Below are 15,016 nucleotides of genomic sequence, written 5' to 3' on the forward strand. Positions count from 1 at the left end.
TTTCATGTCTGTTTTTATTTTATTGGCATTTTTAGTCCGTCTGTGACGTACAGGACCGGAAACATTGTGGTGTGTGTTTGTCTCACTCGCATGAGAACAATCTAGACCGCCTTGAGGGACTTTCTTTGGTACAAATATTCACTTGGACTCAAAGATGAACTGATTAGATTTTGGTGGTCAAAGGTCAAGGTCACTGTGACCTTGACCATAACTCAAGAATTCATACACCAATGACACAATTTAATAATAGGATAAAAATAATGTAATGATGACGTTTTATATCCAAATGGTCAATGATCAACTTCACAGTAACATCATAACATTCTGCAAAAGCACTGATCATTATTCAATGCTGTTACTCAGGAACAGAAAATGAGATTGTGACTTTATTTCCTATAACTTGACAGATTGGTGGAGGCGTACAACCACAAGGTCGTAATTCTAGTTGCACTTTTATTTCATGTCACGTTTTATTTCTGGTCTATTACAACCCCAAACTGGCTGAGGGGAGTGATATGAAACTAGATGAAGGATCTGAGGAGTCATTATGTATGTTTACAATCTTTCATTGTCAGGATTATCCAAAAAATAATCCAAGATAGAACCAAAGGTAAAGTTACTATTTTAAATACTTCAGCATAAGTGGCACTGGGAGAAGTAATCACTCTTGTGTGAACACAGGCATTATTTGTCATAGCTAAAATGACGTAAATGGTTTTGTTATTGTCATCTCTATAATTATCTCTCCACGAGAGAAAGGGTGTTTTTAGCGATAGCAAAGCAAAACACCAAGTGTGTTGGCACCTGTAATGTACCAAAGTGAGCCTTGGATCAGTCCTCACACCCATCTCCCCTTGTTGTTGTCTTGTGAACAGAGACAGAGAAACGTGAGCTTTCACCTGGAGGCCCTGAGGGAGCAGTTTCACAATAGAATAGCTTGATAAGTCAGACTGCCTCCAGTGTGTCTGTGTCTGAGCATCAGCCATTATTCCATTTGAGGAAGAAATATGTCCAGTTTTTTGTTATTTCTTATTCTGTTGTTCCTTCTATTTCTCTAGCTTCATCCTCTTTGCTTCTTCAATTTGAATCAATTAAAAAACATGGTTTCCCCACAACTGATGTCACACCCCCAGTCTGGTTAAAGAGACACAGCTGTAATACAGGTCAGTAATTCACCACTAATGTTTAACTATAAACCTCTTGGGCTTAAATGCAGCATTTATAAGATAAATCGAGGCCTCAGAAATTAGTAAAGCAGTTAGCAGTTAGTAAAATGGAGTATCTTTCACATCTTCCAGTTACTGTCTTTTTAGTGCAGAATTCACTCTTTGTGTTATTATCCCTGCACTGGAGTTCAAATGAAAGTCTGTTGTTCCTTCTATTTCTCTAGCTTCATCCTCTTTGCTTCTTCAATTTGAATCAATTAAAAAACATGGTTTCCCCACAACTGATGTCACACCCCCAGTCTGGTTAAAGAGACACAGCTGTAATACAGGTCAGTAATTCACCACTAATGTTTAACTATAAACCTCTTGGGCTTAAATGCAGCATTTATAAGATAAATCGAGGCCTCAGAAATTAGTAAAGCAGTTAGCAGTTAGTAAAATGGAGTATCTTTCACATCTTCCAGTTACTGTCTTTTTAGTGCAGAATTCACTCTTTGTGTTATTATCCCTGCACTGGAGTTCAAATGAAAGCATCCACTTACATATGAACATGCAGGTATTAAGAAAAACCTGAATCACAAACCATCTGAATCGTGTTGCATTTGCATCTTTCAGATAAAACTCTGTGCTTCCGCTTCTTTGCATATAGTCTATATATCCTCACATATCTCCTATTTCAGTCTATAAAGTTCAATCAGTTACACTATCTTTATGCCTCAATCATTCACAACTCTCTCTTGCTCTTTCCCGCTCTCACTCCACTTCTTGTAATCAGCTAACTTCCGGTGTTTTCAGTAACCAATCAGATTTCGTTACGATCTCAACCAGCCAATTAAATTGTCGCTGTTAAACTTTAAAATCTGTTCTCCTCTCTCCTGCTGTCATCTGTCATTCATTGCACAGTGCTACAACCCTCCTCCACACCATCCACCTCCAGTCTTTATATCTAGTGCCAGGTCAACATCTTAGACTCCATCAGACTGGCTGTATCTCCAGGGCCTGTCAATCAAGATTTGACAAAGTGTTTTATGAATAGAGAGATTTAAACTGCGCAGTTGCAGTATTTCCATTGCTCATGATACTTGGACTTACAGTAAGGGAGGTGTGTGTGTTGTGTACCTAAGTTTAGACAAGCTTCTAGCTCCTGTCAGTATGACCAATCATTTTATCACTGTTTCAGTTTTCTCTTTTCATCTGTGACTGGACGGTTCATTGGTTTGCTGAACACTGGCACCAAGACAAACCACACAAGCTCTTTCAGAGGTCACACTGACTCACCAGAGGATGACATCACACTGAATATTACATTCATATATGTACATTTTGAATGTGGGAAATACAACTTGCTAAACTATGCTAGTGCTTGTTTTTTAGTGCAACAGATGGGTGGGTGGGTGGTTGGGTATTTCACATAAAACATTTGAGCAACCACAGAAAAGCATGTGAAAGTCATTGAACTCCTTCCTTTTACAGCTTGAACTTTGTCTGTATGTCAATAAAAAAATAAAAAAATAAATAAAAACCTCATGGTTTTGAGATTTCAAGTTTCCCATGCTGCCTGGTGGTCATCCTCTTTACTACACACTGGACTCTTTTGACTGACAAAAGCATGAACACAGGGCCAACAGGTATTTTGAAAGGTGTGTGGATAAGTGGCTTCTCTACCCAGACACAGGAGGACTTGGTGAACAAATAAGGCGGTGAAAAAAAGCAGAGAAGAGTGGTGTAGCTGCCTGGTTGACATCATAAATCTTGGTCCACCTACTGGTTTGGCTTCTGAGCTGATATCCAATGTGTCTGGGCGGGGGGCGGCAGCGAATCATAAGCAGCGTGGCGACTTCAGTCCTCGTCACTATATTCATCACTCTGCTTCCTCCTCCACAGGAAACTCTGCAGCTTATATTCCCAGAACGGAAATGCTATTTTAGTGAGTCTGCCACATCATGACATGTAAGAATCAGGACTGCATCAAAGGTTTACTTGGCGCTAGACCACATTGTTTTATAACAGGAACTGACTTTAATTAGCATCTCTCAAGACCCTGACCCTAAGTATAGCCACGAGTCCAGAGTCAGAGGCGAATAACAAAACACTGAAGTGGAAGGAAAATAAAGTCATTTGGAGTTTATGTAACAAAGCAGAGAATGACTTTGTGTCTAAAGTTGTCCTCTGATGTCCAGGAGTGAGGCATGTGGTTCACCCCAGAGGTACAATTCTGATACACTAGAATAAATATTTAGCTTCTCCTTTCCCAAGCTTTGACTGACCAATCCTATTCATTGAAATAAGATAAATTAACTGTGCAACTTTGACTTATCTCTTGAGAACAAAAGCTTATTTTGCTGATTTTTAAGAGGCAATATTGTATGTGCAGGAGCAGTGTATCAGAAATATTGAAACACATAGCCTGCTGACATGTTACTGAGTTTAATGTCAGAGCTTATCTTTCAGCACACATGAGCTGCAAAGCCACAGAGAAGAAAAGCCTCATCTGAAATGTGACACATACTGCCCTCTGCAGACTGTGGGTTGACTTGTCACAGGACATAAGCTGTTAACGATGGTATATACTGTATATTTACTGTGTGAATCACATACTGCACAGAGTGTATAGATCACAAACAGTATAAAGAGTTATTGACTGGTGGCTGTGTTATGGGTTTGGCTCAGTATCGAGTACAAACAGAGCAAAAAGGTTCCTCAGAATAGAATATAATATAATATAATATAATAGAATAGAATAGAATAGAATAGAAAGCCTTTATTGTCATTGTATTCAAAGTACAATGAAATTGAAAATGCTACACCTGATTGGTGCATGCAAGTTAAGAACACATTGCACAAAATATATCACACAGTTAAAACCAACAAAAAAAAACAAAAAACAAATAAAAACAATAAATATAAAGTGATAGTCTTCAGATTGCACAGTCCACAGTAATTATTGCACTTGTACTGTACGTTGATTGAGAGTGTGAATGGCTTTAGGAAAGACACTGCTCAGGAGTCTGGGGGTTTTTAAAGTCACCACACATTACCATACTTATACTCAGAGACATTTAGAGGAACGAGTACAGAAACATAATTAATGCAGATGTATTCATACACGTTCAAACGATCAGTGAATGGTTCAGTTTTCAACACCAAATCATTATTTGTCAGTTGTCAGTCAATTGAGTTACGCTGTCGAGTTTGTTTACATCAGATCTGCCCTAGGCGACATGCAGTAGCAACTCTTCTGAGAACAGAACAGATATAATCTAAACTTTTCCAACAAACAGGAAGTGTGTTGCCATGGATGAAGTGAGTCAAGCTGTGGCTTCAACTTGAGCTCTTTTTTTTTTTTTGCCCATGTTTGTTTACATTTTGGAAAATTAAGTGTAGCGAATGAGCTATTTCAACTTTCCTGTTTGTTATATACAATTGGATTCAGTGACAACTCTCACTGGATCACTGAGAGTTGAGGGGCTTCTTTTTCCACTGATTTCTAAGCAGATTTATGGATGTTTATTTGCAGTGGTGTCATCATGTCTTTGTGTTCAGGTCATATTTGATGACTTGTTAAATTATCTTTTTCATCTGGTTTGGTTTGGAGATCAGTTTGAGTGTTCAATATGTGAATAAATGTTACCAGTAAAATAAGACATGAGGAGCTCTCAGCAAGGTTGGAGACCCCTGATCTATTCCAAGGAGCACTGAAGCTGTACTGGAGCCTCCGTTCTACATTTATATTGTTTTTTCCCCTTTCATCTTTTACCCATGATGCATTACTTTTTGGACAGTTTATACTTTTATTTGATAGAGAAAATGACAGAAAATGAAGGAAGAGAGAAATGGGGAATGACATGCAATAAAAATGTGCACTGAGAATGTTTCAGTTGCAGTTCATGGTCAGCACCTTACCCTCTTGGGCACCCTTACTTTCACTGGATTGGCTTATTGCTTGTCTGGACATCTCATTTTTTATTAACTGGCTGCTCTTACTGCTGAGTTGACCAGCCAATATGTCAAATCCAAAATTGCTTCTGGGTTCGCTGCCACTGCAGTGGGGACGTTTTGTGACTTTCATGTCAAAAACAGAAACAGGTCTGTTCTTGATATTGCTATTTCAGTCAAATATAGTTGATTCATTTCGTTTCATGTTTCCCCATCCTTGTAAATACTGATGATTATGAAATCAGTTGATATGAGAGGTCAGGATATTTTTTGTGACTCACTCGTCTACACATACACATCGTGTCACTGTGGGTCAAAAATATGCTCGAAGCCTCTGACCTTCAGCCAGTGGTGGAAAAAGTACACTGATTCTTAACTAAAGTAGAAGTAACAATAACACAATGTGAAAATGCTCTTTACTAGATGTTAAAGTCCTACATTTAAGGTTTTACTTTAGTCAAATTACATGGATGTTATCAGTGTAATATCAACAAAAAAATTCAGCTAGTTGACTTCTGTCAAAACAAGATGAAATTATCACTCTTCTGTGACAGATTTTTTCACCTGTTTTAAAAAATTAAGACTTTAGGATCCAGTAATAGACTGCACTGTGCACAATGTTAATCTAATTCCAACAATCAGATGAATGTAGTTGAATGAAAAAGAATATTTCCCTCTGAATTGTTGGAGTACAGGTAGAACGTGGCAGAAAATGGAAATGCCTAAAAATTGTACAAATACATGACTAAAAAGACGTTTGTTTTCTCCCACAGACACTATAAAAGTTGATGCATGATGTTGTCCTCAATCACCCATGTCTAAGGATTTTGATATAGCAATTATAAGATCCAATTTTAAACCAGAACCTATTTTATATCATGACATATCAAAGAAAGAAAATAGAGAGATTTCTCAGTTCAACTAACACAGATTTGTATTTAATTTAAAACTATCATCATAGGAGTGCACAGCACTGACTGAAATCCTCTGTGTACAGAAGAGCAACAATTACGCAAATAAATTGTGACATCTAGAGGAGTATTTTCTTTCCTAGTTTTACAAATGACACTCATCAAAAAAAAAAAAAAAAGAAAAAAAAAAGAAATCAAGGTACAGAACACCCAAACAAACTGTGCTTTCTTATCTCAACCACAAACCCACGTAAATCCCTTTCGTTACTGCCCTTTTAACTTAGCATAGTAATAGTCATAAAGACTCTAGGCACAAGGTAAATATGTTCAATACTTCTGAGGTACTTTGGCTTAATTAAATACAAGACTTTTGGTCTGTAGCTAAATTATACAGTAACACTAGTCGGTACAGTGGTGCAAACTCTGCCTCTAATCAGCTCACAGCAACATTCACTCCTGATATCTCAAACATCTTGAAAAAAAAAAAAAATCCTCACGAAGGCTCTCCACAGAAAATTACAGCAGAGTATGCATATTGCACGTTGCGTACACCTTATGGTTCAAAGTGCTGCACCAATCTCATCAAGTCTCTTCAAATTAAAAACACGCTTTTCCCTTCAGTGTATTCTGTTGTGTTCAAGAGAAACACATCGCCACCTCTTTTCTCTTCCTCCCCACAAACGAAGAAATCCATCATCTGTCAAAGCACGGCGCGGCGCAGGTGTAGTGCATGCTGACTTGGTAAGCCCTGTTGGTGATGTTGGACTTTGGATCCAGTGAGGCGGTGATGGCCTGGGTGCTGCCGTGCTGGGGGCCGTTCGGAGCCTGCAGGCCGGTGGTGGAGTGGCTGAGGTAGGAGGCAGGCCTTTGGTTAGCCTGCTGAGGATACTGCACGCCAGGCCGGTGCAGGTACTGAGCCACAGTGGCTGTCTGGCCTGAACTGTGGTACACCATCTGCTGCTGCTGCTGCTGGCCGGGCTGCTGGCACTTCTGCTTGTTGGCCTCTTTGACATCACTGTCATGTGCACTGAGTAAGAAAAACGGACAAAGAGTGGCACTGTTGATTAATGAAAACATCCAGTGCTACAGGAAGAGCACTGACTTGTGTCTCTAGTTGAATGTGTAGCGTGAAATGTTTAGGCTACTGTCTGCTCCTACTGTGCGTGAGATCCTACTGTCACTGTGCTGCGTGTGTCAGCATGTACTGGGAGTTGTCGGCATCTATCTGTATCACGCTCACCAAGATAAACTCCATGTCTCTAATTGTCCCTGTTGACTATAGTCATTTTTATCAACAGTGTGGAATTCAGCGTTATCTGAGCCACACACACGGATACGCACATGAGTAGCTTCTCAGCACACGGGACGAGGTTCTCCCATGTGTAGCCTGTGAGGTGCTGCAGGCGGGGTGGCCATGTGGGGGACAGGTGGAGGATGAGGCGGGAGGCGGCCACACACGCCGCAGCCACCAGTGAGGGGGCAAAACACAAAAACACATGATCTGAGGGGAGAAAGAAAAAAACAGCGATCCATCACCACATGCAGCGAGAAACTGTACTCCTCTGTAAAGGAAAAAAATGCAGTTACTTCATATTTTATCAGAATGGAGAAGAGGCCAGAATCTGACTTTCTGATATTCGTTTTACCATATAAAATATCATTAAGCCATAAAACGTTTCATGAAAAGAACATATAACATTTTCTCTAACTACAAAACAGAGCTAAAAACCGAAAATCGGCAGTAACTGCTCTCTGGATTTTTGCTTTGTATTGCTGTCCAGACTCTAGTAACTTTAGTCTGGTTTAGTAATTTGTGGGTTGTTGAAGCAGCTGTTACACTCATCGTCTCCCTGCCACAGAAAGACAGCCAACCAAAGAGCTACAAGAGTGCTATATCAAATGAGAGCTTTGAGAGGGTGAGAATTAAACCAATGTCAAATCTGAATAATGTCTTTTGATTTAAACTCAAACTTTTCTCCAATTTTGGGACCAATGTGAACTGCTTCAGTGAATACTATAGGTCTTTTGATCACCTATGAGACCTGAAAGTCCAAATACCATTAAAAAAATCAACTTACCTTGCAGGGAAACCTCCAGGAAATAATCAGCATACTTGGCCATGTATAGTTTAGTCTTCTCCAGGCAGGTCATAGGCCAGCCATCGTGGAGGTCTCCCTCATGGACAGCTATGGACAGGCAGTATTCTATGAAGTGAGCAGCTGTGGGCAGGTACAGGTTCCACTGGAAGGTTTCCAGCAGGAGCAGCTCCATGTGTAATAAACCCTGCTTGGTCAGGACCAGGTTCATGGAACTCATGCAGCCCAGGTTGTTCAGGATCTCCAGCTTTGGAACCCGATCCTCCCTTTCCTCAAATTTACCTGCAGAGAGGAATATTTGAAGGGTCACAAAACATAACCTCAATGCACACTGATTAGTCGGAGTCAGTGACACTTACTGGCCAACAGAAGACATGAGAGTGAAACCATGTGAAGCTGCTGCACTGTGACATCATAGCGGTCCATGAAGAGGTCCAGCAGGTAGACGGCCAGGTGTCTGGCAGCAGGACACAGCCTGAAGCGGTTGCTGACGATGGCGATGAGGTCTGCAAAGTATCGTCTCAAGTTCAGCTGAGGGGACTGGCCTTTGTAGGATGGCAACTTGAGCTCCTGTTAGAGAACATATTGTGTTTGAGATCTCAGAGCACACAAACTCGATGGCCATTAAATTCTAGTTCAGTTATAATCTGTTATAATAATATGTATACACAAAACACTTGCAAAAATATACTTAATACAAATGCACATATTAGAGCTAGACTGACAAATTGGTCCGGGCCGTTATTAGATCATCACATATATACTGATATCAGCATGTGTCGCCTGGTAAGTAGCAAAATACAAAAATGTGCTTTACATAATTCAGAGACAATATCTCCATTACACAGTGCTGTCTGGAGAGCAAAGACAAGTGCAAAATCACCTTCTGATTATAGATTGCATGGACAGTTCTTATATATAAATTAAAAAACTGAAAGGATCCTTTATTAAAAATGTTTGTGTATGTTATGTTATTTGAAAAATGGACATATCAATATATCATCAGATTTTTCATTGGTATCAACCTTTAAAATCTCCTATCTAACACAAACAAACACAGATATGCAAAAACACAGAAATCCATCACATAGAACTCAGATTTAACAGAGGATGACAAGACGATAAATGAATAAAAAATACATGGAACAAAGACAAACTTTTATGCATAAATTTGATTTAAAAAAAACACAAGATAAAAAAAACAACAACTCATGGCTAACATTTTTTTTCTGTTTGGGCAGCCATCACCAAGTTATTGTGTCCCACTCACTTTGTACCGTAGCGCTTGGTAAATATCTGCTGCCAGTTGTCCTCTCCACCATTGGTCCTCCAGCTCCATTTAATAAAGCGCTTTGGAAACCTGTGAGAGGCAATAACAATCAGCTAATTCCTGGTGCTGAGGATGTTTTGCTCATGGGAAAAAAAACAGTATCCGATGCACAATGACACTTTTAAACTCTGTGTGGGTGTCATGCAACACCCACATAGCTGTTCACGGTGGCGGATCAGGACGGGGCACCGTGATCGATCGCCTGTCGTTCATTGTGTTTTCTCTAATCTAGGAAATTAAAAATGTTAATGTTGACGGTTCAAAAGTGGAGACTCACCCAACGAGCACATATGGTGAATGTTACGGGCAGTTTCACTGAAGTAAACTTCAATTCAAACTAGCCGAACATGCTTGGCTACACTCATTGTTGTAGTGTTGTAGTCAGCTCAGCACGAGTTCAGCAAACGGTACTGTTACCTTCAAGTGCTACCGGAAACACCAACCTCATGTTTCCGAGCGCATGAACAAACAGCTGAAAAGCCAATAAAGGTGAAAAGCACAAAAAATGGTGGTAAAACAGGTTGGATTTTTAACCACCCTTTTGATACAAGGCTACATTATATATCATATCTTATTATGTTTTCATCTAGCCTATTCCCTTAAAACAGACTAAAAACAGGTTCATACAGCCTTGATCCACTTTTGAAATTGGAAACCTACACGAATGAACGCCTTGGTAGAATGTCATTTTTAGCAACTAGCCTAATATGTAAGTCCGAATTTCTGTTGTCTCTCAGAGGCAACTTCTGTGAGTGAGATTTTTTCCTATAAGCACTTGAAAGCATCATTCCATCGCTGGGACTGATAGCGCACACAGGACGCAGCCAATTACAAGTGAGTATAACAACTGTCAATATCCAATCGCTGCATAGATTGCCGGCAGCCAGATGCAGCCAATACCCAATAAAAGGGAATGGAAAAATTCTGATTTATGAACTCCAGTATTACAGAGCAAGATGACTGTTTTTTTTTTTTTTACAGAATACAGAGTTAATTGAGGACAATTGCAGATATCCCTACAATTAATGTCTCTAAAATGATGCCACACAAAATGTTTCTATAAACCAGGGGTCTCCAATCTTTTTTACTTTGAAATCTACTTTGACAAATTAAAAGGGGCTGAGAGCTCCTCATGTCTTATATTACTGGTTACATTTATTCACATATCGTATCAAAAAGTTTAGTATCTATCGGTTCTGTTATCAGAAGAGTTGCTGCTGAATGTCGCCTACGTCAGATCTGATGTAAAACAAACATGACAGTAACTCATTTGATTGACAACTGATGATTATTTGCTATTGGGGGTATGTCTGTGTATTTGATTTAGTTGCATTTTGGGTAAATTTAGTGATTGAAGTTGTGTTGCTTAAAGTTTGTACTATGCATCCCTGGTTTGCTCATACTATATTCTCAGAAACTTTGGATATGCTCTAACAGGGGGTGAGCTACTGGTAGAGTGCAAGCCACCTGCTATTAACTCCATAGACATTCATTGGTTAAAATGCATCTGGTTTACTTACCTTCAGCTGCTATAAAATATAGACTGAAATTCCAGATACATTAAAAATACATTTTTGGACAAAAGAGCAGGCCACAGTAAAAAGCTATTCTGTAGCATGTGAGATATCTAAACACTATGTTGCACATATGCAGGTTACAAACATATGAACTGTGTTTTACCTTCTGTTTATCTGGCAATGCTGACATAAGCCAGGTCAAATTCACCTGGAACATTTTAAGCCATTTGAAGCAAATTTAAGATAAAATCTATGGAAAAGTGCTTGAAATATATTCTCTTTTACTCATAGTTAATGATGTATGCCATTTACCCAAGCTAGATCACACTTAGCTTTAAAAGTAAGAAGAGAAAACAACAACACTTGTTCTGAACGGATATTGTCAGTTTTAACTTCTACAATTCAAATTGTCTTCTTACATTCAGACAAACTCCGCTATCACTGAACCTGTTTACCTTGCTCTCTTACAGTGGTACCGAGCCACCCAGAGCCCAAATGCACAGTAAGTGAATCCTTTAGTTTTGTGTCATAAATGTATAAAATATGGTGCATATCTGATCAAAGAGCAAAGAAAATACATCTGTGCATGAGTGTATGCGTGCTTATGTGTTTGGACACACTGCTGTGACAGGAACATTGAGATTTAGCTAGTTTTACAATAAATGTAATCACCTATTTTGGTACATGTACTATACTCAATCTAATTTCACCAGGGCAGTCTGACCCTGTCCAAATAGATTAACAATAACAATATTTTGTGTGTAGTTGGTGAAATGTTTTCCCATACATACTCCTCCCAGAAAAGAAGCCATGCATGTTTAATATTGACAAAATGCTCAGAGTCATTTCAAATTCAAAATGGGTCAGTTTGCCCCAGCAGTACAGCACAATTCAATTTGACCCAGATAGGTTAAAGCAACATCAATGTTACACAATGGCTTCCCTGTCCTTTGAGAGAAAAAGGACTTTCATCTAAAGCCATGTTGTCCCATGTTACCAGAACAACTCAATTTGGTGATCACACATAAAAACACTGTTTGTATATGTCATTAAAACGCTCAGAAGATTATATATATCAATTTTAAAGACATGCAATATTCAGTAGCTTTGTGTGTGAGAAAATTAGATTTATTAAAAACCAACTCAATCTCACTGTGTAGTATAGACATTTATTGCCAGGAAAATTAACTATAAAGCATGTTCCTTTTGATATGTTTTTATGGAAACATTGAAAATCTTCTGAAAAGAGACATCTTAGTTGTTCCGTGTTGTGCTTAAACAATAAAAAAAAGAGCAGTCCAGAGGTTGTGGCTGCTGCTTGCAGGGGGTGAGTCTTAAGAGGATTGGTAATACTATCTGCTCTGTGGTAGAAGCTGTTGAGGTGGTGGGTAGTCTTGTTCTTAATGGATTGGAACTGTGTCCCAGAGGAAACAAAGGGTGTCCTGGGTGGAAGGAGCTGGGGTCTGTCCTTTCTCTGAATTTCTTCCCCCTGGTGTCGTGCAGTTCCTTGTTGGAGGGCAGCTGACAGCCATTGACTTGCTCAGGAGCGTGAACAACTGTTGTTCTCTCTGTGAATAGTCTGACAGAAATACCAAGAGGTTGAGGATGTCAACGGGCTGTCAGTTATTGATATTACATTGGACCGGCAAGTGTAACGATTCCTGAGTGTTTGCAGAGGGAACTTTATCTTTTCAGGAGGGTGTTTGTGATGCCAATGACTCATCTGGTTTCTAAGTTTAAAGAATTGATTTGCTGCTGTACATCAGAGGTTCCTTGGCAACTCAAATGCTCATCTTTACCTTATCTTGGTTTTGGTAAGGTTCTTTTTCAGGTTGTTGGCAGCACAAAGGTTATTCTTCCCATGTAGGGTTATGCCTATGATTTAGTAGCAAACCTACTTACAATATGTCACACAGGAATGTGACACATAGTCTGGACTGGAGTTTGTATATTGGCAACATGTGTCTTATAAGTCAAAAGATTACATGTACAAGATACATGTAAGCAGTATAGTAGAAATGGTAAGTTATAATACATATAAAATGTCAGTAAATACAAGATAACGATGTTAAGTATGAAAATGAATTGCTACATGTATCTAAAATAGTTTAGTAAATATGTTTTTACCGAAACAATCACTGGTGTGAACTACAGTAATCTACAGCCTATCATCTAGATGCAATAAAGTGTCTCACATTTACTGAACTCAACCCCAGCCGGCTATTTTTATGGCTGTTATTGAACTGTGGGGCGCAGCACTTCATTTTGTGTATTTGTGAACTACTGGACAGACACAAATGGCATCCTGCTTCTCTCTGTCATAGCAGAAGTATGCTACAGCCTCATTTCCCATGTGTTTTGTAAGACAATGGGTTTAACATTATGCACTTTACTTGCCTGGGCTAACAAGGCGCATTCCCTGTTGAGCTAAACACAGTTTCTTTGGTTTTATGCTAACTATGGCCATATCTTTAGTGTTTAAAAATTCATACTCCAAACAAAAAGGGGGCAGTTTATTAACAGAAAGTTGGAGTGTCAACCTCTACTGTAAGAAACAAGGAAATGTAGGCCTACTCTTTCGCCACTCCTCTCCCTTCCCATGTGCCATAGTTGGACTGGCGATCAGGCATACCACACTGCTACATTGGTTGACAAGTGGACCGTCAACGAATACGTAACGTTTTTACAAGCCCTCTCTGTGTACCTGTCATTCACGGTGCGCAATGGAAGCGCGATGCATGCACATTCTGGGACTGGGCTTCCTGGCCACTAACAACCATTTTTCAACACTCACCCTCACGTTGGGCTAATGTTAGCTTGAATAAATCTGACCTGCATGGATTGGGGCATAATGTTTTCCACACAGATTTACCTTGCAATCTGATTATGTAACTGGTATGTTGTTTGCTTCAGTTATGATTACGATTTCACACCCTGCCCGTCCAATCAGGGAGATGGGGAAGATGTAATAGTGGCAGGAGTAGAGGATGAGCCCAGAGAGGTCGAGGACTGCGAGGGAGAGCAGCTATAGCAGCATCAATGGCTGGGCTTGAGGAAAGAGTGGAGGAATGTCGCCAAGTGAGGAGGGCAGCAACACAAGTTTATAGCCTACTCACAGTTACTACTTCTTCATCCTCTTATGTTGGACTGAGGACAGACTACAGTGAATCACTATTGCCTATTGAGGTACGGAGTGGTATTGTAACATGGGACAGGCCAGGGCTAGTGGGTTAGCATGCTAACTTCAGTACATATCGCTGCAACACAATACACGGACCTCTTGAATATGACATGAAAACTGCTGTTTTTTCACATTCTGTTGATAATCTTTGTTAAGTTTTTAATGTTTTAAACTAAAATACTCACACATTGGCCCTTTAAAACAAAAAGTAGAATAAGAACAATATAAAGAAAGTTCATCAAAATTCATGCATTTTTTTCTTTCAGTCATTTTAGTTGATTGTTGTTCTGCACGTTTACACAGAAGTTCATTTTACTTGTATGATGCCCAGGAGCCTTTAACCTTTTAACCAACAAAGCCCTGGAGCGCCTTGTTCAGAGGCTGATATTTGTATTTTCACCCCAAATCTGCACACTATTGCAGTATTTTTAACAATTAAAGACATTTTTCAATTATATAGTTCACCTGGGTGTTATGGTGGGCCCATAGACTTCATTTCTGGGGCAGATCACTGCAGGGGTCTTGCCTGGCAGCATTACATGGAGACATCAAATGTATTTGACAGTAGACATATTGTAGTCGAACTGTTTACCATCCTGCTGTCTAGACTGACCTTAAACAATTAAACTGAGGGATAGCTATCAGCTGGTGAAGACAGCCTTTATTGTAGGTTTATTAAAGTTCACCTGAAATGCAATTTTACAGCATTTTGGTGTTGTTTCCCCGTTTGCTGACATAAGTGAATTATCTACATCATTACATTAATGCAGTGTGAGCAGTGTTTGCGTAAAAACAAGTCGGTGTGGCTGCAGGCCCCAGACAGGACGGCTCTCTATCAGAGGCACCAGCTAAAGGCTAAAGGAGCTCAGAGGCTGTAAT

The 15,016-nt window shown here is 39.5% G+C and overlaps 1 protein-coding gene and 1 pseudogene across 1 annotated transcript; both read right to left on the bottom strand.

Moving 5' to 3' along the window:
• LOC111669478 (spastin pseudogene) overlaps positions 1 to 848 on the bottom strand; it is a 3,897-nt pseudogene extending 3,049 nt beyond the window's left edge.
• A 5,170-nt stretch (positions 849 to 6,018) lies between these two features.
• ccnj (cyclin J) lies at positions 6,019 to 9,850 on the bottom strand. The gene is made up of 6 exons (XM_023425769.2): positions 9,717 to 9,850; positions 9,380 to 9,469; positions 8,469 to 8,679; positions 8,092 to 8,391; positions 7,355 to 7,514; positions 6,019 to 7,040 (listed from the first exon to the last, which is right to left on the bottom strand). The coding sequence occupies exons 2-6, from the start codon at positions 9,446 to 9,448 to the stop codon at positions 6,707 to 6,709; spliced, it is 1,074 nt and encodes a 357-aa protein (XP_023281537.1). The 5' UTR covers positions 9,449 to 9,469; positions 9,717 to 9,850; the 3' UTR covers positions 6,019 to 6,706.
• Between the last annotated feature and the right edge of the window lie 5,166 nt (positions 9,851 to 15,016).

The sequence above is a fragment of the Seriola lalandi genome, unplaced genomic scaffold (genome assembly GCF_002814215.2).
Source record: "Seriola lalandi dorsalis isolate HSWRI2012SDOR001 ecotype SW California unplaced genomic scaffold, Sedor1 jcf7180002054795, whole genome shotgun sequence".
NCBI classification, from domain to species: Eukaryota; Metazoa; Chordata; class Actinopteri; order Carangiformes; family Carangidae; genus Seriola; species Seriola lalandi.

What these genes read in the sequence shown, in the direction of transcription:
- ccnj (XM_023425769.2), bottom strand. Translation starts at nt 9,448, where the DNA reads ATGGAGCTGGAGGACCAATGGTGGAGAGGACAACTGGCAGCAGATATT. An exon ending in CTCATGTCTTCTGTTGGCCA is followed by an intron (nt 8,392 to 8,468) that starts GTAAGTGTCACT and finishes TCCTCTCTGCAG; the next exon opens with GTAAATTTGAGGAAAGGGAG. An exon ending in TGTGCTGAGAAGCTACTCAT is followed by an intron (nt 7,041 to 7,354) that starts GTGCGTATCCGT and finishes TTTCTTACTCAG; the next exon opens with TGCACATGACAGTGATGTCA.